Genomic DNA, 26687 nt, shown 5'->3' on the forward strand with positions numbered 1-26687 from the left:
CTTCTACTCTCTGTATTTCTCTGAAACAGTCTAAAATAGTTAATAATTTACCACTTTTCTGTGCATTCTGGGCATTTGGGAGGTTCTCCTGTGCTTATCTATAAAAAACGCTTCTAAACATAAATGCGCATAAACGTGTTATGCAAACATGACTAAACAGACGTTTTTAACCTACGTTTTCCAGCAGTCAGTTTCCATTGTTCAGAAGTGTCCCGTGTACATGGGCCTAAGGTCTATTGATTATAAATGATATTGATGATATGGTGTAAAGGAAACATTGAATTTCAGTGTCTTGCTGTTTTTTTTTTGTTTTTTTTACAGCAGTCTCAGAGTAGGACATACTCTGTGCTGTAGAGAACTGTGTGGAAGCAGCAACCTTTCTGCAGAGGTCCAACACGCTCCCTGCTGAGTCACAGCTAGAACCAGAAATCAGCAGGGTGCTTGAGCCTTGCTCATTGAAGGGCTCTCACTGTAACTCAAAGGGGGTATGGCAGACTCCTGCAGAGAGACTGCTGCTTCCACACACAGAGCAGTGGGTCTTTTGTTCAGTTTAATGCAGAACATCATTTTTCCTACTCTCACTGGGGCTGCTGTACAGATAAATAATGGTAAGACACTAAAAAACCTAAAGTTTCCCTGAGTCAGAGCTAGAGCCAGCAATCGGCAGGGAGCATGATCTTTGCTCATTCTTGGGCTCTCACTTTGACTCAGCAAAGGCGGCATGGCGGACTCCTAAAGAGAGACAACTGCTTCCACACAGAGACCAGTATTTCTTCTTTGCAGCATAATGCTGAACACAGTTTGTCTTGCTCTCGCTGGGGCTGCTGTACAGAAAAATAGAAAGGTACTGAAAACTTACAGTTTACCTGCACACCCAATTAAAAACAAGCTTTTCACCTGAAACATCAATTGAGCTTTAAAGTGAACTTGCGAAGATAGCAATATGGGTGCTACTATGGGCAAATTATAATTAAAGGTGTAGGCTGCTGGTTTGTCATCCTGATCCTGGATTCATTTCCTAATGAGTCGTTACCCTGAAGAAAGCATGTAGCCAGTGAAGTCTCAAAAGTCTAAACTTGCATGCTCAGTTGGGCATTAATTATAGAGACTTTCGTGGAGGACTTTGTAAAGATGTCGCGCCTTTTAAGTGTAATTTCTTTTGTGAATAATTTGTACTTTAACATGTTTTCTTCTTTAACTTTCAGTCTGGACATTATCCCATAGACAGACAGGTACAACTATAACACTCTGTAGTGACAACGTATCCATTAACTACTTTCTGACTCCATCCCTCCTGCTGCCTTATTTGTTCTGTACCAATCTCTGTTAATTTACAAAACACCGCAGTTTAAAAAAAAAGAAACAAAAAAAAAACAACCAAACAAAAAAAAAAACAAAAAACAGGGAGGACGGTATATCACCAAAAGCCTGCCGCGTTGTCAAAGAGTTTGAGGGTTCTGATTTCCCACATCCTGGGTACATTGTGTTTTGTGTTATCTCTTGTAAAATAACAAATGTTGGCATAGAACTAATGTATTAAAGGTCAAATCCATCCAAAACCTTTATTTCAGGCTTGGGTGGGTAGCAGTAAATTGAATCACCTGCCAGCATCTTGTATCTTTTTAAGTCTTCGATTGTGTGGTTACCCTTCAGCAATTTGTGCCTACAAGGCATTATTCGGAGGAGCATGACACCATTGTTTGTCTTTGTAATGGCCACTGCAAAGACAAATGGAGGTTCTACACTGCAGATGAATGTAAATGAGAAGTCTGATGGGATATCTAACCACTGTGGTCTTCCAGAAATCAGTCACCTGGTACAGCATGATATGGGACCCTCTCCACTAGCTCAATCAGGGTGAGAATTTTATAATTAAAAAGGAAACTATAGGCAAAATCAAAAATTACACACAGCATATGCTGCCATAACATGATGGTTTCTCCTTCTTAAATTGCGGCCTTGTAAAAGTGCTTGCAGTACATACTTTATACAATATTTCTGCCTGTTTTCTCTGAAACGTTACACTGCAATTTTTATTTATAATTTGTAACCTTTAAATCTATCTATATTATTTTATGTATATTTTTTTATTTATATTTTAATTATAAAAATGAACTAAAAATCTGCAGTTTTTGTTTATCTGAGTACATAGTTTTATTGGAGTGTAACATAGTTTTACTAGCGGTTAATCCAGACAGTAGATTTGTTATGTTGCCTATCCTAGGGTGACAACTCTGTTCATTCTGCAGTGAAATCAGACAGCAGTGTTGTCACCCTGGTCAGGGTAGTCTTAAAGGGACATGTAGTTTTTTTTTTATATGGGCTGTAACTGCCACTTTTTTGTGGATAGCTTGGCCTGTTACAGGAAAGTGGAAACATAACAGATCTGTAGGATGAACAAGTGATAAAACTATGTTACATGGGGGCTCAGGAAAACAAAAACTCCTGTGTTAAATCTAGCAACAGACTGCAGCATAAATCTGTTTTTTTATTTTTCCCATAGTCACACTTTAATAAGACTTTATTTTGTAAGTACAGAACAGACTAGGCATTATTCCATACTTAGGTAGCCTTTGTTTAATGCAATTTACACTACTGAGCTAGTAGAGAGGGTCTCATAGTATATTGTACATTGTTCTGGGTAAGTGATGTCTGTGAGATAGCTCTGGCCATTGTGTACTCTTACTCATAGATATTTGCTGTCCTCATAAAATGAAAGAAACCAGCATGTGATTCAGCTTGCCAGCAATCACACAAAGCTGAAATGGGTTCTAGGTGGAGATGACCTTTAACATGTAGCGTGTGCTTAGCAATGTTAATTTGTGTCTGTGTATATGTTCCAGTCGAAATTCTCCAATGCCTTTGTTTTTAGCCAAAAGTGTGCCGTCCATTCAGTAGATGATCAAAGCAACAGGGAGTAATACAGGAAATAATGAAAACTAAGGTGAGGGAAATAGTTGAGCTTTTGATGTTACTTTTTATAGGTAAATGTATAAACACACCTTTAGGTTCACTTAAAATCTATGTTTAGTTACATTTTTTTAAAAATCAGCACAAAGGATGGTATTTGCATTTAATGGGAAGCTGTGCTAGTGGTTGAAATCTTCCAGCCTCTGTCCTCCGCCTGTCCTAATACAGCTGCTGGGCTTGTCCAAAGCTGGCCGTAGATGGAGCGATTTTCTTTCCAGCAACCATGGGTGTGTTCTCCCGGCAGGGGGCAGAGGGAGCCGTCCCTGCCCTGAGAATATGATGATTACTGCTAACAGCTATAACTGCCGATAGCAATAATCGCTTGTAAAATCTGACAGGCTGTTGGCTTGCCCATACATGGTTTGAATCTTGAGATCTGAACTGTCCATGGCCAGCGTAACCACTTTCCGTCCGGCCCATGTACATAAAAGGCCAGACGGGAGCAGTGCAGGAGCGGGTTGCCATTCATAAATGGCCCCCGCATTTTCAGCCTGTGCGCCCTCCCTGGGAGCGCGCGGCACCACGATCCGGTGCTCGATCGCTGTACGGGACCTCTGTATGAGCTCCTGATCATGTGATCACTGATTGGCCAATCAGTGATCACGTGAATAGTAGTAAGCAAGATGTCACTTCTGACATCATTGCTTACTACTTGTGAAATCTGTGAATGATCACAAAGATCACATGGTACAAGGCTATTCACAACAGCCTTGTACCATGTGACAAGCTGTGACCAATCACAGCTCTCACAGTATTTCTCAATGGCTGCAAATATAAAAAAAAAATTAGGAGAATTATAATTTTTGGATATAAACTAATTTGGGTTATTTTTTTATTTTTTACTAAAAAGATAGCTGAATACATTTTGTCCAAGATTTATGAAGAAAGATTATTTTTTTGCAAAATTTTATAAGAAAAACACTTTTTTTTTTAAATGTTGGACTTTTTCATTTATATAGCAAAAAAAAAAAAAAAATCCTAGTGGTGAATAAATACCACCGAAATAAAGTTTTATCTGTCTCAAAAAAATGCTAAAAAATTCATATGGGTTGCATTCATTCAAAGTGTGACAGCGCTGAAAGCTGAAAATTGGCCTGGGCAGGAAGGGGGTAAAAGTGTCCGGACTGGAAGTGGTTAAAGCACTTGTTAAGTGTACGGACTATGCTTTCTGCCTTTCTCTTCCATTCATAGAAGTTGTGCTATAGCTTCCATCAAAGAAAAATGCTCTATGAATGGAGGAAGTGGACCTTCATTCACAAACCTATCCTCCATTCATAGAGTGATTTCATTGATGGAAGCTTTAGTATGACAGCACACTTGACAGGTCCAGTGGCTGTGTTAACCCCCACAGCAGGAGTGTGAGGGTGGGGACAGACGATGGAAGATTTCAAAATGGGGCAGCGGGCACCAGCACAAAGTGTTAGTAATGTCCCTTGTGCTTATTTTTTTTTTACTTTAACTACATTTAGACTTTAAATATTCAATGGAAAGTCATTGAATACTTTTTCATTTTAGCTATTGCCAGTGGAGCTGATATCTGGATTTGGTCAGGTCCTGCTCTGTGTTGCACACAACAAGCTAGCCTAGAGAGACAGAAGTGCTCAGGTAAGCAGTAGTGCCTTCCCCAAGTCAACCAGTGCTGGAAGCTAAGTAATAAATGTTTTCACAGGGGCTTCTCTAGCACACAGTTACTAGAAAATCCAAATCACCTGACATTGTGTATGGTAATGCGCATTCTGATAGAAATTCCCCCTTAAATAAAATTTCTCCTTTGTAAATAGAAAATTAATACAATTTAGACTGGCTAAATTAAAATTTTGTCATTTTTTATAAAAAAATTATTTTTCCATTTGGATTTGCAGCCAACTATATTTTAAACTGGCAAAAAATGTTCACATTTTACTTTCATGCAACCATGGCAGCTGTACCCTGTGCGCCTTACCTCCCATCATTTTCATCACCCTGCTCTTGCAAACTTCAAGCACCTTAGCTTTCTGCAGAGATCCTTTTATCTTTAGTGGGATGCAGGATGCCATATTTTTTATATTATTATTATATTTTTTTATATTACAGGACAGGGTGACTGTATTACGCAGACCAGGCACTCACTTTTAGGAAGTACATCGGCATGTCTTAATATTACCAGATCACAAGCTGATAAGAGTTTTCAGTGACATCTTCCAATATATTTTAGGCATACACAATTAACTTTGAGCATATTGTGTTTTTTTCTAAATAAGACCAGAAAGCAGTGTAATGGGAGAAAGATCTTGCAGGATCTCTACTGAATAGACTCATTCCAAATTGTGTGCATTGTTTGTACCTGTGTCTTAGGCAACTCAGTTTCCTATCGCATCCATTAGGGCTATGCTACACGGGGAACCCCCTAGTATAATCATGGCTGATACAAAAAGGTTCATGGGGCAATAGATGTTAGAATGTTCTTATAGGATTAATTGCACAAAGGTGGTTACAAGAACATTTGCCAGCAGTCTCATAAATCCATAGATAACTGTTTGCCATTATAATGTAGAAAAACTTGGAGATCATCTGTCATAAATATGCAGTTATCGCTTTGAAACACTACAGTGGGGATCGAAAGTTTGGGCACCCCAGCTAAAAATTTGTATTAATGTGCATAAAGAAGCCAAGGAAAGATGAAAAAATCTCCAAAAGGCATCAAATTACAGATTAGATATTCTTATAATATGTCAACAAAAGTTTGATTTTATTTCCATCATTTACACTTTCAAAATAACAGAAAACAAAAAAATGGTGTCTGCAAAAGTTTGGGCACCCTGCAGAGTTAATATCTTGTACTGCCCCCTTTGGCAAGTATCACAGCTTGTAAACGCTTTTTGTAGCCAGCCAAGAGTCTTTCAATTCTTGTTTGAGGTATCTTTGCCCATTCTTCCTTACAAAAGTCTTCAAGTTCTTTGAGATTTCTGGGCTGTCTGTCACGCACTGATCTTTTAAGGTCTATCCATAGATTTTCAATTATGTTGAGGTCAGGAGATTGTGAAGGCCATGGCAAAACCTTCAGTTTACACCTCTTGATGTAATCCCCCGTGGATTTCGAGGTGTGTTTAGGATCATTATCCATTTGTAGAAGCCATCCTCTCTTTAACTTCAGCTTTTTCACAGATGGCATCAAGTTACCATCCAAAATTTGCTGAAATTTTATTGAATCCATTTTTCCTTCTACTCGTGAGATGTTCCCTGTGCCACTGGCTGCAACACAACCCCAAAGCATGATTGATCCAACCCCATGCTTAACACTTGGACAGAGGTTCTTTTCATTAAATTCTGTGCCCCTTCTTCTCCAAACGTACCTTTGCTCATTCCGGCCAGAAAGTTCAATTTTAACCTCATCGGTCCACAGAACTTGTTTCCAAAATGCATCAGGCTTGTCTATATGTTCATTTGCAAAGTTCAAATGATGATTTTTGTGGTGAGGACGTAGAAGAGGTTTTCTTCTGATGACTCTTCCATGAACACCATATTTGTACAAGTATCTCTTTATAGTGGAATAGTGTACCACAACTCCAGTGTCTGCCAGATCTTTCTGGAGGGATCGTGCAGTCAAACGTGGGTTTTGAATTGTTTTTCTCACAATCCTGCAAGCTGTTCTGTCTGATATTTTTCTTGGTCTTCCAGATGTTGCTTTAACTTCCACTGTTCCTGATGACTGCCATTTCTTAATTACATTCTGAACAGAGGATATTGACATCTGAAAACGCTTTGCTATCTTCTTATAGCCTTCTCCAGCTTTGTGAGCGTCAACTATTTTCAGTTTCAGTTTTCTAGACAACTGCTTAGAAGAACCCATGGTGCTGATTGTTGGGGCAAGGTCAGATGAGTCTGGGCATTTAAAACCTTTGATATTGACATCACCTGGTCTTCCCAGATGATGATTGAGAACAATCCATGACACTGGCAGGTCTCAGCTTTGCAAAGGGGGCAGTGCATGCTATAAATTCTGCAGGGTGCCCAAACGTTTGCAGACGCCATTTTTTTGTTTTCTGTCATTTTGAAAGTGTAAATGATGGAAATAAAATCCAACTTTTGTTGAAATATTATAAGAATGTCTAATCTGTAATTTGATGCCTTTTGGAGATTTCCATTCCATCTTTCCTTGGCTTCTTTATGCACATTAATACAAATTTTTAGCTGGGGTGCCCAAACGTTCGATCCCCGCTGTATATAAGGACTAGGTCTGAGTGATTAAACAATGATGCTCTGTGTGTCAAATAGGTGTCCGTTATCTTAAAATAGATGCAGAGGCAGTGTGGGAAAATGCTCAAATAATTCGCAACTTCATTATTATTGAATATTTTATTCATTTGAGCATTTTCTTAACTGTGTCAACTGCTTGGCTTATACAAAATAATGAAGGAGAGAAAGGGAGGCTGTAGACAGACACTGAAGTCTAAAGCCAGCCATAGATGGATCTCATTTCGGCCAGTTCAGCAAGGACCGCACGAGGATTGATCCATCTATGGGCAGGCTGATTGTACCCAAGTCGATCGATCAATTGACTGGGTACATCCAGCCTGTCGGATTCTGTGATTACTGGCAGCAGCTATAGCAGCTAGCAGTAGTCATTCTGCCAGCCAAGAAGGCTCCCCGTGCAGTCCGCTGGCAGAATACAGTTGCACTATGGGAGGCATTCCCCTATCAACACTGACTGTGTCATTGGGGGAATCGAGTGATTTTCTTTTCTTCCACCCATGGTAGAAGGAAAGAAATTCGAGTTATCTATGGGTTGCCTACGAATAGATGAGTTACAAAAAGAACAGGTAGGAGTTAGTTAGGCAAGCCATAGATGACTTAATTTTCTTTCCTTACACCTGTGGTAGAAGGAAAGAAAATCGCTCGATTCCCCCATTACACAGTCAGTGTTGATGGGGGAATGCAGTGCTATTGTGTTCTACCTGGGAGGGGAGCCTTCCCAGACAAAAGAACACAATGATTACTGCTAGAAGTTATAGCTGTGGGCAGTATTTGCATGCTAAAAATCCAACAGGCCAGTTGTACCCAAGTCAAGGTACAATCTGCCTGCCCATACAGTTGTGGCCAAAATTATTCAACCCCCACTGAAATTGAGTGTTTTGGCCAGTTTGACATTGCTTTTGATCATTCAGTCATCTTGCTTACATTTACATTAAAGAGGCACTTGTAGGTCAGACAAATATAACATAACAGTTATAATGAAATAACCACAAATGTCTTTTCTGTGCTCACAGCATTATCAGTTTTATTCAACCCCCAAGTGACATTCAATCTTAGTACTTAGTACAGCATCCTTTTACAGTTATAACAGCTTTTAAACGTGAAGCATAGCTTGACACAAGTGTCTTGCAGCGATCTACGGGTATCTTCGCCCATTCTTCATGGGCAAAGGCCTCCAGTTCAGTCACATTCTTAGGCTTGCGCACTGCAACTGCTTTCTTTAAGTCCCACCAGAGGTTCTCAATCGGATTTAAGTCTGGTGACTGCGATGGCCACTCCAAAATGTTCCAGCCTTTCCTCTGCAACCATGCTCTAGTGGACTTGGAGGTATGCTTGGGATCATTGTCCTGTTGAAAGGTCCAACGTCTCCCAAGCCTCAGGTGTGTGACGGACTGCATCACGTTTCCATCCAATATCTCCTGGTACTGAAGAGAATTCATGGTACCTTGCACACGCTGAAGCTTCCCTGTACCTGCAGAAGCAAAACAGCCCCAAAGCATGATTGACCCTCCACCATGCTTCACAGTAGGCAAGGTGTTCTTTTCATCATAGGCCTTGTTCTTCCTCCTCCAAACATAGCGTTGATCCATGGGCCCAAACAGTTCTAATTTTGTTTCATCAGTCCACAGAACACTATCCCACAACTTTTGTGGTTTGTCCACATGGCTTTTGGCATACTGCAGTCGACTCTTCTTATTCTTTGGAGACAGCAAGGGGGTACGCCTGGGAGTTCTGGCACGGAGGCCTTCATTACGCAGTGTGCGTCTTATTGTCTGGGCTGAAACTTCTGTACCCACATCTGACAAATCTTTTCTCAGTTCCTCAGCAGTCACACGGGGACTTCTCTCCACTCTACGCTTCAGGTAGCGCACAGCAGTCGAAGTCAGCATCTTCTTTCTGCCACGACCAGGTAGCGTTTCAACAGTGCCCTTTGCCTTGAATTTGCGAATGATGCTTCCTAAGGTGTCTCTTGGTATGTTTAACATCTTTGCAATCTTCTTATAGCCATTGCCCTTCCTGTGAAGAGAAATCACCTCTTCTCTTGTCTTCCTGGACCATTCTCTTGCCTTCACCATGTTTGTAACCACACCAGTAAATGTCTAGAAGGAGCTGAGTATCACAGTCATTTTAAAGCTGCCTAATTGGTGCTTATTATGCTTGATTGCTGCTCGGTGACATCCACAGGTGTTTTCAATACCTGATGGAAAGCACCTGTATGAACCTCTGTTCTTCAGAGTGGTAGTCTTTAAGGGGTTGAATAATTGTGGCAATGAAGAAACCACATAAGAACCATTTACTACTGTATTACATAAACAATTGATGTCATTTTAGTTGCATTTGGGTAGTTACAACGTCCTTGTAGGATTTGATTCTGAATACAATTCCAAATGTACACTATAGTCCCTAAACCCCTTTACAGCATTGGGGGTTGAATAATTTTGGCCACAACTGTAGATGTATCAAATCTCATCTGGTTCCTGCTGAACTGGCCAGGATTCAATCTATCTATGGCCAGCTTTAGCTCAAGCAGGATTAGCTTCTATGCAGCTTGATTATTCTGAGTCCATCCCTCTGGAGCACTTTGCAGCAAACAGCTGTATTTTGCTGGAATAATGTTATGTTTTTATGTTTTATGTCTGAAAACACGCTTAAAAAAATCACAAATTAAAAATGTTGGTTATACATGAAAGCAATTTGTTTATTGTGACCAAATATCGCTCGTGTAGCTTAGCCCTTTAAATGTGTTTGTACATGTTTTTTTATGTAATGAGACTTTGGAAATGAAATGCATACAGCGAAATAACATTATACAAGTTGTAAAATTATGTAATTGGTTATATAATCCATTACGTTAAAAAAAAAATCACACAAAGGAAAAAAATGCACTGAAAAATAAATATATATTATAACAAAGACTAATGAGTCATTTCAATTCCCTGTGAGTGTGTTTAAGATGTTAAGTACGTTCTATAATCAGTTACTCTCTGGTTACTGTGTGTATTATGGATCAAGTCGTAATTGAAGATAATTTCACCATTAATCTAACTTACATTAGCCAGGTGACTTTAAATAATATGAATGTGTAAAATGGATAATGTAAAATGTACTATAGTATTTAATTATTTTCATTGATTTGGCAATGTTGAATCTAACCTATCCGGGGATGCTAGAAGAATACCTTCTGGTGGTCCCAGCCAATAGGGTTTACTTATATCAGAAAAAAATATTTCTTTGCAATATCAGTATCTTAAAATCATGTAACAAATTTGATCATAAATGTGAATCTTGTATTTTTGATGTAATAATGTAATAATTTCTCATTAGTATATGTTATTTTTAATCCTATGCTGAACCCACAATATCACATTTTGGGGGACCATATGTACCCGAATTTAATGCTGCACAGTGTGGAATTAGTGTATATGGCCTTGTATTGATCTTCCTAAAAATATCCAGTATAAAAGATGAGATTTATACTTTCTGCTCCTGCCCCGAACCTGCTGATTTGGAGTCCCTCCCACCCTGCATTTTAATTGAACCATCTATAGCCCGACTATTTGACTGTTATGTTCTGTTAATAAAATGCAAACATTGCAGTGAGACTTTTTAGGAGATTTAAACAAACATTTCAGTATTGCAGTATTTAAACTTATTAATGGTCAAATGTTTTTTGGGATGTGGTGCTAAGACTGATCTACCAGTCCATAATTGATGGTTTACATTCTGACACCCTACCATGCCAACAGAATGGGACAAAGATAGCCTTTCTTGCACTGTGAAGGTTTCCACTTCAGTTGTCAGCTAGCCTCACTCAATACCACACGCTGGAACAAATGTTTTTGTGAAGGGGTTATTCTTTGTAATGGTGTGTTTTTGGGAGGGATGGGTCATGTACTTTCATTCTACCTCTATTGGGTCAAGGTAGGTGTGACCTAGTATTAGAAACCTGAAAAAAAACACAGTGTGCCATACCAAGGCTGAACATACTTGCAGGCCATTAGATGCATGAATGACACTCTTAGCTGCCTAGACATTCATTTGTTTTGTTACCAATCGAAATTCTGAAAAAAGTTTTGTTATTCAGATATATCCGAATCTCCAAATCACAATAGTAATGAACAGGGGCGGACTGACAACTCATGGGGCCCCCGGGAAATAAGGGATCATGAGGCCCCTGTGTCCTTGCCCAAACTCAAAAAAGCCTATGAAAAAGGTACCAGGGGCATCTCATGGGGCTCCCAACTGGCCCGGGGCCCTCGGGCAGTGCCCGAGTTTCCAAATGGTCAGTCCGCCCCAGGGCCCCTGTGTCCTTGCCCAAACTCAAAAAGCCTATGAAAAAGGTACCAGGGGCATCTCATGGGGCCCCCTACTGACCCCGGGCCCTCGGGCAGTGCCCGAGTTTCCAAATGGTCAGTCCGCCCCTGGTAATGAATTTCAACAAATCTGAAATGACAGATGACATGGTGCAATAGTTTGGGCCTTTTATTAATATTTGAAGCATCTGAAATGTAGTGACATAATGAATGATCTGAATTTATTTTGCATTACTTTTAATTTATTAAAATGGCTACAAGGTTTACTTCAAAGTGCAGTATGACCTTTACCAAACCAGAACATCAAGCCATGCACAATACTGTTTCAACCATATAAAAATGTTATTAACCTAAAAGGGTTTATTTGCATACAATATAATAATGATAACAAGTTTAAATGATTAAAACTGAATTCCTCAAATATATCAGATACAATGCTGTTTTGTATTAATTAAAACATTATTAAATGTATTTTTAAATGCAACTTTGTGTAAGTACCTGAACCTATCTTGACATCAGCCTCCTGTGATCCTCTGTACAGCGGTAAGTCAGTAGGCCATACCAGCAGAGGAAAAGACTAGAGATGACCTCAAAGACTTTCACTGTCCAATCACAGTCCAGGGATAGGGAGTTGACCAAGTTCCTTTGCTTAACTGCAGTAGAGAAATGCGAGGTCACCAACCTGGCTCTGCTTTCTGGCGGTGACTTGCTTTACATAACTATAAGTCATATGCCAGTCACTGCTCTCTGCTCTGTTCATCCAGTGCTCACTGGAAAGCCAGGCAGGAAAGGGGGTGGGCACAGCTGGCTTCGGCTTTCACACAGTGGTGTATTTAGGTTTTATGCTGCCCTAGGCAACACAAAAATCAGCCCCCCCCACCGCAGAGAGAGCCTGACATTGGCCAACAACACCCCTGCCCCCCACTCGAGAGAGCCTTCCACTACCACTGCCCCCCATACACCAGCCACCATTGCCCGCGGCGAGAGAGAGAAAGACAGCTCCAGACATCCCCAGGAACGACAGTTGGGCTGTGCATACACCGTCATGAAACCCACAGCCTCTCTCGGAACCCACCAGGTCCCCATGCCGTGTGTGTCCCTTCTTCCGTCCCTTCTTCCAAGGGGCAGTGCTGCCCCCCTGAAAAATGCCGCCCTAGGCAAATGCCTTGTTTGCCTTGTGGTAAATACACCTTTGCTTTCAGACATGCAATGAGAGGTGGAGCCAGCTGTCAATCAGGCAGCCTGGAGCTGTTTTGCCAAGTCAGCTGATAGCGGCCAATAACCAGCTATAAACTGACTCTGGGTCATGGAAAAGCTTTAGCCATACTTCTCTTATAGGTCCAGTTCACACCATGCCTGCATCTGAATTGCACAGGAACACGCTGTGTGTTCCTGTGTGATTCAAACCGCATGGAAAACGCACTAAAGTTGTGATCTGCTGCAGGTGTCAATAAAAAAGTCACAATACCCCAAACTCAGGTCACAAACGCACTGTGTTTGCCCACACCTGCCTGCACCATATCGCATAGTACATTTGTACCATGCAGTCCGGTTGCAGTGCGTTTGAAAAAGTAGTGCACGAGCTACATTTGGTGTGGTGTGCTGCAGTTTGCACCCCCACAGAACTGCATGTGAATCGCACAGGAACGCACAGCACATTCCTGTTCAATTCAGATACTGGCATAGTGTCAACCTGCTCTTAAAAAATAGTCTTTTGTTTAGGATCTACAAGCAGATTACACACTTCTAAACCATTCAGGTCCTAGCATGAGAAAGGATCTCCTATGCACACAACATTGGGGTTGAATCAGAGCTAGAAGAAATGTATAAGGACTCTTGTAAACCTTTGCACATGGAGAAATGTGAGTTTATGATACATGTTACTTAGAGTTGCCACCTCATCCCTTTAAAACTGAACAAATATAATTTACACAGGTTCAGTGGCTGATTATGGTGGTCATTAAACTCATCTAGTGCCTTATCTGCATTACATTAGCCCCAGAACCTGTGTAATTAATATGTGTTCGGTTTTAAAAGGATGAGGTTGCAACCCTAATGTTGCTGCAAATATATTCACATGCATTTAATTGTACATTACATTCACTTGGAGCAAATGCAATAGGATCCAAAGGGCTGCCCAATTTAAAACTGCATTCACTTTATTTGTAATCTTTAAAACGTCATATACAGCAAGAGTAGACACTGTGGGAGCAAGGAAACACAGTCAACGCGTTTTGTGCTGCTAGCGCTTATTCGCGACTTACAGAACATAGGAGAGACTGAACTTTAAAAAGCTGAATCCTCAGCAGCTGCGACCAATCCCTCCTGGCTCCAGGGCCGTGGATAAGGGGGTACCACCAATCCTCCTGTACAGGGCTAAGGCCAGCAGGGGGGCCCAGGCAGCTGGGTGATTTGGATGTAGGCAGGGAGGGAGAGTGATTGGCGCAGTGTGGGGGGGGGGCAATTACTGGAATCGATCCCCTGTATAGCTGAAAGCTGGTTTCTTCTCCTCTCCCTCCTGCTGACTTTCAGCTGCTGCAGAGAGACCCATACAGGGGATCGGTTCCAGTAATTACCCCCCACTACGCACCCATCACCCTCCCTGCGCACCATGCGCTTCCCCCAGCTGCCCAGGCCCCCTGTGTGGCCTCATCCCCACAGTGCTGTTGGTTTCCCTCCCCTCTTTCCCACCTGCAGCTGCAAGCACACACTAGGATCCTTCAGGATGGAGAGTGGGGGAAGAGCCCAGTAAATATGTCACATTTACCAGCTCCTTTCTTTCCTAAATGGACACAATGAGTGATTGGTACTGATCACTCGCTGTGTTCATTCATAACTGAAGCATAGTGGGGACCCATACAGGTTGGCTGTATGGGTCCCCATGGTTTCTAACAGCAGCCCTGCCTGGCTCCACTTCCTTTTTAGTTCAGTCTGTGATTTTTTTTTTTTAAGTCAAACGCTGTTCATTAAAGCATGAAAAAAATGGCAAATTCTACAAATAAATTTAAAAAGTATTGAGTTCTGTTGGTTCCTGACTGGAATTTTTATCAAATTTGATAAACACTACGTGTTGGTACTGTTAAAATATTTCTAATGATGTCTGTACTTTATGATTGATTCAAAGTAAAATAATGAAAAATCAACACGTGTGGGCTGCTTATTAAATAAACATCAAAGGATTTGAAGGGCCTAACTCAGGGGATACAGAAAGGATCATTTATGAATCATTAGGAGTTTGGGTGAAGTAGAGAGAACAAAGCATCTGTAGGCCCATTTGATTGCTTTCTACATGATTAGATGACAGTCCACTTGGTTTTGGTATGGCCTTCAATCTAAGAAGACTGATCATCTACAAATTTGAACTCATGAGAGTATGTATTGTGGAAGAGGCAAAATTATTGCATCAAAGTCATGCATAATGGCACTCGGGACATCCCCTGTTATTACATTTCTGTTTTATGCTGTTCTCTTAAAATAATGCTCGGTTCCACCTAATTTGTGCCTGAATTATTCATATGGATCTGCCATTAAGATTGAATTATTCATTAGAATGAGGAGACATCCTCATTGTTTTCATTACTTGGGGGAAGTGCAAAACTAGTGCCCCTTTAGAACTGACAGGTTTGCAAAAAGCCTGAAACTTTTCATTAATATGGCAAAAATAGTGCAATGTTCCATGAAAACTTTAAAGTGTATTTATGGCCAAAACATTGTTTTTATTTTTGGAGAGTGGGGAAAGATTAGAAAGTCTGTCAGGTCTCCTTGCCATCAGTCTCCATTTGAGATTCCTTCACTTCTGGTCTGGTAAGGCTAGGGGTTCACACTAGTCCATATTCTGAAAAACAATACATGGTGGAGATATATATATATATATATATTTGTTTTTTTATTATTTATTTTAAGTTTTTTTACAGCATAGTGTTGCAAGAAAGTGGTGGGGGAATTGTTATATATATATATATATATATATATATACAGTGGGGCAAAAAAGTATTTAGTCAGCCACCAATTGTGCAAGTTCTCCCACTTAAAAAGATGAGAGAGGCCTGTAATTGGCATCATAGGTAGACCTCAACTATGAGAGACAAAATGAGAAAAAAAATCCAGACAATCACATTGGCTGATTTGGAAAGAATTTATTTGCAAATTATGGTGGAAAATAAGTATTTGGTCAATATCAAAAGTTCATCTCAATACTTTGTTATATATCCTTTGTTGGCAATGACAGAGCAGTGATGTTTTTGGGCTGTCGCTGCTCAACACGGACTTTCAACTCCCTCCAAACTTTTTCTATGGGTTTGAGATCTGGAGACTGGCTAGGCCACTCCAGGACCTTGAAATGCTTCTTACGAAGCCACTCCTTCGTTGCCCGGGCGGTATGTTTGGGATCATTGTCATGTTGGAAGACCCAGCCACATTTCATCTTCAATGCCCTTGCTGATGGAAGGAGGTTTGCACTCAAAATCTTACAATACATGGCCCCATTCATTCTGTCCTGTACATGGATCAGTTGTCCTGGTCCCTTTGCGGAGAAACAGCCCCAAACTATGATGTTGCCACCCCCATGCTTCACAGTAGGTATGGTGTTCTTTGGATGCAACTCAGCATTCTCTCTCCTCCAAACACGATGAGTTGTGTTTCTACCAAACAGTTCTATTTTGGTTTCATCTGACCATATGACATTCTCCCAATCCTCTTCTGGATTATCCAAATGCTCTCTAGCAAACTTCAGACGGGCCCGGACATGTACTGGCTTAAGCAGGGGAACACGTCTGGAAGTGCAGGATCTGAGTCCCTGGCGGCGTAGTGTGTTACTGATGGTAGCCTTTGTTACGTTGGTCCCAGCTCTCTGCAGGTCATTCACTGGGTCCCCCCGTGTGGTCCTGGGATTTTTGCTCACTGTTCTTGTGATCATTTTGACTGCACGGGGTGAGATCTTGCGTGGAGCCCCAGATCAAGGGAGATTATCAGTGGTCTTGTATGTCTTCCATTTTCTAATTATTGCTCCCACAGTTGATTTGTTCACACCAAGCTGCTTGCCTATTGCAGATTCAGTCTTCCCAGCTTGGTGCAGGTCTACAATTTTGTTTCTGGTGTCCTTCGACAGCTCTTTGGTCTTCACCATAGTGGAGTTTTGAGTGTGACTGTTTGAGGTTGTGGACAGGTGTCTTTTATACTGATAACAAGTTCAAACAGGTGCCATTGATACAGGTAATGAGTGCATGACAGAGGAGCCTCTTAAAGAGGAAGGTACAGGTCTGTGAGAGCCAGAAATCTTGCTTGTTTGTAGGTGACCAAATACATATTTTCCACCATAATTTGCAAATAAATTCTTTCCAAATCAGCCAATGTGATTGTCTGGATTTTTTTTCTCATTTTGTCTCTCATAGTTGAGGTCTACCTATGATGCCAATTACAGGCCTCTCTCATCTTTTTAAGTGGGAGAACTTGCACAATTGGTGGCTGACTAAATACTTTTTTGCCCCACTGTATATATATATATACCTTAGATTGTACACCCCTTGAGGGTTAGGGACTGATGTGAATGTACAATATATATGTAAAGCGCTGCGTAAATTGATGGCGCTATACAAGTACCTGAAATAAATATATATATATATATATTTTTTTTTTTTAGTGTTGTAAGTGAGTGGTGGGGAAGTTGTTATATATATATATCCCTTACCATTGCAGTGCCAAAGGCAAGTACTATGTGCAATTATCAAGAGTAATCAATAAGATTTCAATTTTGCTGAAAGGAGTGAATGGTCCAAGCACATTGGATAATACAAGTTACTACCCACTGAAAGTATAAGGCTGATATTATTATTATTATTCATCTCACAGGGATATAATCAGTGATGACTAGTGGCTAAATGCAATAGTTGTGCCAGTAAAATGTTTTTCATGTTTTTTTGGAACAGATACTAATTTTGTCTTGGGTAATGCCCAGATAGTGGATTGGCCAATTGTCTACAGCAATGACGGGTTCTGCAAGCTATCGGGATATCACCGAGCTGAAGTTATGCAAAAAAGTAGCACATGCAGGTAATAATAATTATGTGTGGCTTCTCTTATGATGAAACAATGTGCAGTTTTATTTGTAGCTGTGTAGAACGTAGACAAAGAGCCAAGTTAGGGCTTGTGTACACTGGTTTGTTATTTTGGGTTTTTCTTGACTTTTTTGTTGGTGTGCATTTGCAAAGCAATTTGGTAGAAATTAGTTGTGTTATTTTTCTGGGTTTACTCCTTCCAAAGGTGACATTTTTGCTCTGAAAGTCAGCTATAAGCCCCACAGAGGATGTTTTATCTCCTATCTGAGATCTGTGTTGATAACAGTCATTACTGGCTGTTGTAGTAGGAAGAATGTGATTACAAAATTGTCAAATTGCAAAGGTTACATTTTTATTTTCTGCTCTTAGGAGTGACTTTTTTTTTTAATATAGTTTTATTCTGCAGTAGCTCAGATTGTCTTTTATATGCACTGAACTAAGTTAAGACAGCTTCTGTGGGGGCTTGCAATTGCTGAGTAGAAGTTGCTAGGCGTTAATTCATTTCAATGGCCAGAATAAATTATTATTCTGAAAATTAAATGAATTAATGCCTAAATGCTTAACAAGGCTAAATGTGTTAAAAACTTTAACAAGCATCAAGAATTTTTTATGCCAAAATGCCACTGCCAGGGGAAAGATGTCTAGGAGAGATAGAGAAATGTCCAGTGTGCATGAGGCCTTAAAGTGTTACTAAACCCACAACAGTAAAATCAGTCTGTATATGCAGTAAAGCATGCTTGTTATACTCACTGTGAAATCTAAGGGGTTAATCCTTCACATTGTCTAAAAAGACTTTTTGATCCTGTCTTCTCTGATCCTCCCCTTCTTCCACAGCACCCAATTCATCTGCTGATACAGAGCTCTGGGAGTCACTTTGCACATGCTCAGTTTAGTGTGTGTTCTTTGGGAGGGTGCATGTGATAAGCACAGGGCCAATCAGCACTGTCCAGACAGAGGGATAGGGGTTATGCAGCCTCAAAGGACAGTCAGAGCAGAATGAAAACTCCTCTTACGAGATTTAACCAGTGCTCAGCTGGACACTGATAGAAGTCACAAGACTGCTCTAACTGCTGATGAGAAAAGGTATTTAGCAGTTGATATTTATTAAACTAATTGCATTTCCATGTTCTGTGTACTGTGGGAGACCAGATATAGTGAATGCAGGGTCCGGGGAGAGCAGATATAGTGAATGCAGAGTCCGGGGAGAGCAGATATAGTGAATGCAGGGTCCGGGGAGACCAGATATAGTGAATGCAGTGTCCTGGGTTTAGTAGCCAGCCATACATGAATTGAATTGGTTTACAAGGGATTGGTTGAATTTCAGTCTATGTATGGGCACCGTGGCTGTACAAAAGTTGATCTACCTATCGACCCCTGTACAACCACCTGGTTGGATTTTCCTTGCTTGATCAGCTCTGCAGGCTATAGCCTGCAGCACTGACCAGTGTATTCAGACATTGAAAAAGTCTTCCCACTGTCAAAATACAATTGCTCAGCAAGAAAGATTCCTCCATTCACATTGAATGTGTGAATGGGGGAATTTGGTCTGTTTTTTCATTCAGCCCAGTGGTTAAATGAAAAAACTGACCAATGCATGAGCTGCCTTACTTTCAGAAAGGGAGAAAAAAGATAAATAATTAGTGTTGGGCATGATGTTTGAGTCGAACATAACTTGAACATCGGCGAACACACAAACGGTAAGTGCTTTTGGTGGATTGTTCGCCCGCCGTGACCCACAATGCACTGCGCCCTGAGTTCACAAGGTAAGGGGGGGGGGGGGAAAGGGCATAGCAGGATGAGCTAGAAGGGATTGGGAGTAAGGAATGGCAAAAAATTAGTTTTAGCAGGGCTTTAAGTACAGTAACTCAGTGAGAAAGACAATGAAATTCAGAAATACGTGATTAAAATGCATTTACTGCCTGCTTTTGCATTAGTATATAGCTGAAATTTGCCAAAAACATTAAATACAAAGAAGACAGTAAATAATCACCCTGAGGTACTCCACTTTGATCACCAGAACTAGTTCCCTGTTATGCAAATATCAGAATGCCTTGATGGGTGGATGTATGAAGGATTGGGTGTTCACAGGCGGACTGCATTTGCATGCAGACCACTCTAGGGAAACTAACACTTTCGGAAAACTTCAGAGTTGGCTGGAAAAATTTCCAGGCTTGTCAATCTCCTGTGTCCCTTGCAGTGATCACTGGTTCCTCCATCTAACCAATCTGAGCTGTGGGCAGGGCCGGATTTCCCAATAGGCACAGTAGACATGTGCCTACAGGCTCCCTACCTAGAGGGGCTATGAGGTTCTTTTTTACAGCTGCCCGAGGAGTCCCGGAAATGAAGGTCTGTAACAGACAGCTGAGCTGCTTGCAGTGAACTTAGTGCAGGTGGCACCAAAATAGATGCTGCGGGGTGGGTAAAAAACATAACCTGCAGCACACAGATCCCTACCTCCTCCGCCTCCTGGTCCCCAGCAGCTGATCAAGCTGCTCTATTGGTGAAAGGAGGTTTGCAGTGATTTGGCGGGACTCGGGAGGGGGTGTGGTTACCTTGGAGGTGATCATGCTGGCCCGCCATCTGCTGCAGGTGTGACAGACACAGTCGTTCTGCAGACACTGTGAATGGAGCCATTCCCTCTCTAGTAGGTACTAGGGGAGGGAAGTGAGCGGAGGAGTCCAGTCCGGGGCAAGTCATGTTCTCTCTAGGCAGAGCAAAAAGGGCACACGCAGTGAGTCCCTGTCAGTGATCAGAGTCGAGGAGTCTCTGCACAGTTGTCCTGCACATAGATAATGGGGGAGGGGAGGATGAGATGTGAGGGGGGGCTGTGGTCACTAGAGCCCCTTCCCCCCACAGTGCAAGGGTGCCTCTGCGGACCCTGATGTAAAGGAAAGGGGAACACTGCTGACTGTGATGTAAGGGGGGGGGGGGGTTTGGTGACCAGAGACCACCTCTCTTCAGAGTTCCCCTTAACATCACAGTCTGCAGTATCTCCGTTACATTGGAGTTCCCTTTTACATCAGGGTCCGCCGAGGTCCCCCTTGCAATGTAAGGGGGAATCCTGCAGATTCTGATGTAAGGGAGAGCTCTGAGGACTGGGATGTAATGGGAACTCTGGGGACTCTTGTATAAGGGGGGGCTGTGATGACCAGAGACTCCCTTACAACAGAGTTCCCCTTTACATCACAGTCTGCAGTGTTCCCCTTTACATTATAGTCTGCAGTGTTCCCCTTTACATTACAGTCTGCAGTGTTCCCCTTTACATCACAGTCTGCAGTGTTCCCCTTTACATTACAGTCTGCAGTGTTCCCCTTTACATCACAGTCTGCAGTGTTCCCCTTTACATTACAGTCTGCAGTGTTCCCCTTTACATTACAGTCTGCAGTGTTCCCATTTACATCACAGTCTGCACAGTGTTCCCCTTTACATCACAGTCTGCAGTGTTCCCCTTTACATTACAGTCTGCAGTGTTCCCCTCTACATCCCAGTCTGCAGTGTTCCCCTTTACATTACAGTCTGCAGTGTTCCCCTCTACATCCCAGTCTGCAGTGTTCCCCTTTACATTACAGTCTGCAGTGTTCCCCTCTACATCCCAGTCTGCAGTGTTCCCATTTACATCACAGTTTGCACAGTGTTCATCTTTACATTACAGTCTGCAGTGTTCCCATTTACATCACAGTCTGCACAGTGTTCCCCTTTACATTACAGTCTGCAGTGTTCCCCTTTACATTACAGTCTGCAGTGTTCCCCTTTACATCACAGTCTGCAGTGTTCCCCTTTACATCACAGTCTGCAGTGTTCCCCTTTACATATATAAAAATATTTTATCAAGAAAAAAAAGTCGATCTTTTTTGGGGAGAGAATTCTCTGTCTGGCCCTGGCTGTGGGTGACCCAGGAACAAAGCAATAGACAGAAATTACACTTAGTGCTGTTAATTGAGTACAACTTTCTAGTACAGAGTACACGCCATAGAGGGATATGTTTTGCTCATATTTCATGTCTGAGGTTTAGGACCACTTTAACAAACATTATTCAAAGTCTTATGTTTTTATTACAGCTTTATGTACGGGGAGTTGACAGACAAAGAGACCATTGAAAAAGTCCGGCAGACGTTTGAGAATTATGAAATGAATTCCTTTGAAATTTTAATGTATAAAAAGAACAGTAAGTGCCTTTACTACAACCATCTTCCTCTTTACATGTACTCAGGTCTATGGTGTTTTTTTCTCGCTCCTTTGTGTTGTTACACGACAGATAATATAATTGTACTGTTTTCTACTCCAATGCTTTATTCAGTGCTGCAGTGATCATTAAAGAACAATGAGTTCTGCGTGATTGGTAAATTGCCAAATCACCTCTGTTCATTATCTTCTGCTGGTTCAGAGCTCTGCTCCTAGTAATCTATTTGCATTCATAGAATGAGTGTTCAGCTGAGGTGCAGATGTTGTTATCAGCCATTGGATCTGTCTATGCTTTGCACAACTCGGTTTTAATAAATCATAAAGATTTTAGGTTTGTGATATCTACTGTCAGCCCTTAAATATAACACTTTTAGTGCAATTACATTCATCTTGATACTGCCATTCTGCCTACAAGTACCCCTTGCTGATTTATACTCACTTGTTCCTGATCCCATAAAATATTCACTAGGCAGCACTAGTCAAAGTCTGCGACTGCTGCCCCACGCATGTCACCCTCCATTCAATCCTACAGAAAATATTGTATTCCAGAGTATGAGCTCTACACATGGCTTTTTTCTCAAATAATAGGTACTGGTACTCCCCCCTTCTGAGTCACCCCTTACCCACCCATGAGCAGGGTCCTTTGGTTCCTCCCCCTACCCACCTCCAAGTACTACCCCTTTTAGAGAATAAAATAAACATAAGTCTCATTTTGCAACGCTAGGTAGTTTGTATTGAATTTGTTAATGATAACAAGAAAAGCAGTAAAATAGATACCCTGCAGCCAACAACAATAGCTCCCCCCAGGAACGATAGACTGAGGAAGAGGCAAGTCCTCGAAACGCATCAGCTTATTGGATTTCTACATTCCCCATTGCGGACTGTTACTCAGCGCGGTGTTGACCCAGCTGTTCTTTTATGATGTGCCTTGACTTTATTGTCGTTTGTGAGTACAACACCTACTTTATTTTTTATTAAACATTTTTTATGGTAATGCACTAGGCCTGTGCGCCCTCTCTTTGTTCTTTCCTCATTCAGTATATTTGGATTCCCCTGGTCTGTTGAGGGCAGCAAGGTGTGCATGTTCCAGGACATTCTTAATTTGGTTGCAGCCTGCATCGAGTCCATCCCCAAGCGCAGGAGCATTTGTGTTTGCTGGTTCAGGAACGATAGACTCCCTGCAAAAAAAAATACCCCTCCAGCAACAGCAGACCCCCATGCAACCAAAGAACCCCATCAGTAATAATAGATCTCCCAGCAGCCAGCATCAATAGACCCTCCCTCAAGAGTAGATCCCTCGTAGTTGACCCCAGCCAGCTACAATAGATCTACCCAGCAACAATAAAACCCCTTCAGCAATAGATCCCCAACAGTGAGAATAAACCCCAAGCAGCCAGCATCAGTAGTTCCCCCACGTTTCCGCTGAAGAAAATCCCTGGCTCTATATAATATTGAATGGAAATTGCAGAACACATGCAAGTGTTTGGCCCAATTTTGCACAGCCGATATGTTGCTGGATGGGGCACAGCTGCAGCACACTGATGAAGTCATCAATCTCCTGCGGTCAGCATGTTTCTTTTCCGCACATATGTAAGTAGCAGAGCCTATTGGCTTAAGCCAGGAATACACGGTAAGAAAATCATCCGAAAAATGTTGTTGATCAAATGATCATCCGAGTTTCTCTTCATTGATGAGCAGGATGTTATAACCGATAACGATACTGTGAACCAAAAAATCCGGTTGAACAACAGTGAAACATTTTGTCATTTTGGATGCAAACGACCGATTTTCTATGCGGTGGTATGACGGTTGTCCGAAAAAAAACTATCAAGCGCTATCATGCATGAGTGGAAACAGAAGATGACCCTCATGTTTATGTTCAAGGATCCATAAATCCAATTTAATCCAATTAATTCCAAGGATTTATGTCCAATCGCTTGGCGGCAAGACATTGAATGCTCAGAAGGGTGTGGCTACAAGGTCACATGCACACTGCATCACTTCCACGTGTACAGAAGACGTCAACACTACGTATTGCTCGATGAACGATTTTTTTTCGATTGATTAATATGGGCTACGATTTCAACCAACGAACGAACACTAATCGGTCGTCGGATGATCGATCGGTCGATTTTCTTACTGTGTATTCCTGCCATGCGAGTAATGATTTCCCCTCCCTACCTTCCAGAGCGCTGCATTACAAGGAATTACAGGAAAATTAAATTAAAGCCGAACTCAGCTGTATCTGAGCACCACAACCTGAAAACAGACCTTAATGTGCAATGCAAACTTAGAGCCCCTGTCAGATTTTTATTGCTGACTGTGCCCCCATTAGGGGGATTCACCCTCTCTATTTATCTATCAGTGAAAGTGAAAGAAAATCCTACATTTTGGGTTGCCCCCAAAAAAGAAATAGAGGGGAAATCTTCCAATGGGGACACTAGTTCTGGAGACCTGGGGGTCCCCAAGGGATTCCCTTAATTTGTAGAGATTTCCAGTTTTGGCTTTTTTACAGGAAGTGAAGGGAAATATCCAGATGGCAAAAAAAAAAAAAATCTGACGGGCTTATAACCCTTCCTTAGGCTGGCCATACACTATACAATGTTCTGTCCAATTTCTGCCCAATTTCCCAATTTAGATTTACCTTCAATTATGTTGTGCAAGAGCCTACCTAATTGGATACAACTGAAAGTGTTGTTAGGTTTGACCTCCTATTATATGGTTTTTGGTAAATCTAAACCAAAAATCTCAAGAAAATTGTATATGGCCAGCCTTAGCCTAACCAAATATATATAAAAGGTTTTGCTTATAGTTCTACTCACAGATGGCAGCTCAGTCTAAAACCAGATCTCAGACAATTACCAAACAAAAAATGACCCCATGCTTTTTGTCCACAAAAAGTCTCTTACATAAGGCTGGCCATACATTATACAATTTTCTTGAGAATTTTGCTTTAGATTTACCAAAAACCATATAATAGGAGATCAAACCTAAACAACACTTTCAATTGTATCCAATTAGGCAGGTTCTTGCACTACATAGTTGAAGGTAAATCTAAAGGAAATTGAGCAGAAATTGGACAGAAAATTGTGTAGTGTATGGCCAGCCTAATGCAGGCCATAGACGGGTCCAACATCGGCTGATTTTTCGAACGATAAACGAAAAATCGGTCACTCGTTCAGCCGATGTTACCACAAACGAATAAAAAAATTGTCCGACTAAATCATAAAGTTCACCCCATAACTTCTGTCCCTTTCAGGTCACGGCTCATGCGCAGATTTTTTTATTGTTAAAAGGATTTGGCCATCATTGCCGGGAAAATCGGCCGATCGTCCAAATCGGCCGCAAATTTCCCAACATAACCGATGATCTGAGGTATGAAAATCGGACGATTTTTCTTTTGGCCAAAAAATCGGACGATTAACGACCCATCTATGGCCTGCATTAGTCTCCTACCAATCTCCATGGCACCCTACATCTGCAGACATCAGGTGAGAAGTGAGAATACGTTTTGTTTAAAGTGCATAACCTTCATATTCCTGTTTCAGGGACGCCAGTGTGGTTCTTTGTGAAGATCGCTCCCATCCGAAATGAACAGGACAAAGTGGTATTGTTTCTTTGCACTTTTAGTGACATCACAGCCTTTAAGCAACCAATCGAAGATGATTCAACGAAGGGTTTGTATTGCTCATCTTTTATCTTTATGCGTTTACATTTGTGGAATTGACTCACGGGGGCTCATCATTGAGCGGCGTTCTAGAAATGATTATTTGGAGTTACATAAGCCCGTAGATCTTGGCTGTCACATTTTACGTTTTTGGAATAGAGGACCTATTTTGGGCTCGCCTCCCATCACTGCTGTCGTCAGCTTATGCTGCACCCTGCCTCTCACCGAGATAATCAATTTATGCAGGTAGAGATGTTTTCTTTTGATTTCTATCTACATATTTTACCATTCAGAGTTTTGTTGAAAAGGCAGCAACATGACATAATACTGATTGAAGGTTATTCATTCTGGAGGTCAGAGGTCAAATGACACTGTTGCCTGCAGCTTAAAAGAAAATCAATAAAAAATGCATAAAAAATGTTGTTGGTTAAGTAAAAAAAAAAAACAACACAAAAGCCCTAAGCATTTTTTTGGAAGTGGAACACTTGTTTTTCCACCATCTAAAGGCTTCACAAAGATATAAACGTTTTGCTGATCATGCTTAAAGTGATTGTAAACCTTTTTTTTATTTAAAAAAACAACAAACAAACACACATATCATACTTACCTGCTATGTGTAATGGTTTTGCACAGAGCAACACTGATTCTCCTCTTCTGGTCCCCCACCGGTGTTCCTCCCCTCCACTGAGTGTCCCCATAGCTCAGTGTTTCTCAACTCCAGTCCTCATGGACCCCCAACAGGTCATGTTTTCAGGATTTCCATTATTTTGCACAGGTGATTTGATCAGTTTCACTGCCTTAGTAATTACCACAGCTGTTTCATCTGAGGGAAATCCTGAAAACATGACCTGTTGGGGGTCCATGAGGACTGGAGTTGAGAAACACTGCCATAGCTGCACTGTGTGTGCTCATTGACACATAGGGTGTGGTTTGGCGCCACTCCTGTTCTCTCCTCACTTGCTGTGATTGACAGCAGTTGGAGCCAATGGTCTGCTGTCAATCACAACCAGCAAGCCAATGAGGAAAGAGTGTGAGGGGAGGGGCCGAGCCATGCTACGTGTGTGAATGGACACACAGAGCACAGTTTGGGAATTATTATTATTATTATACAGTATTTATAAAGCGCCAATAGTTCGCTCAGCGCTGTACATTACAAAGGGGGACAGAACATGTGACAGAATAATACCAACACAATGCAAAACATGAGGGGATCGAGGGCCCTGCTCTTTTGAGCTTACAATCTAGGAGATGATCCTGCTTGAGTGCCCC

At 41.5% G+C, this 26687-nt stretch overlaps 1 protein-coding gene across 1 annotated transcript in view; it reads left to right on the plus strand.

Moving 5' to 3' along the window:
• KCNH1 (potassium voltage-gated channel subfamily H member 1) overlaps nucleotides 1-26687 on the plus strand; it is a 501591-nt gene that overhangs the window by 42404 nt on the left and 432500 nt on the right. Inside the window, exons 2-4 of the mRNA XM_089677806.1 lie at nucleotides 17441-17564; nucleotides 21628-21734; nucleotides 25300-25428. Coding sequence (XP_089533932.1) covers nucleotides 17441-17564; nucleotides 21628-21734; nucleotides 25300-25428 — 360 coding nt within the window. The remainder of the gene's footprint in view (nucleotides 1-17440; nucleotides 17565-21627; nucleotides 21735-25299; nucleotides 25429-26687) is intronic.

This window comes from Staurois parvus, unplaced genomic scaffold (assembly GCF_062004578.1).
Source record: "Staurois parvus isolate SC_StPar_1 unplaced genomic scaffold, SC_StPar_1.0 ptg000192l, whole genome shotgun sequence".
NCBI lineage: Eukaryota > Metazoa > Chordata > Amphibia > Anura > Ranidae > Staurois > Staurois parvus.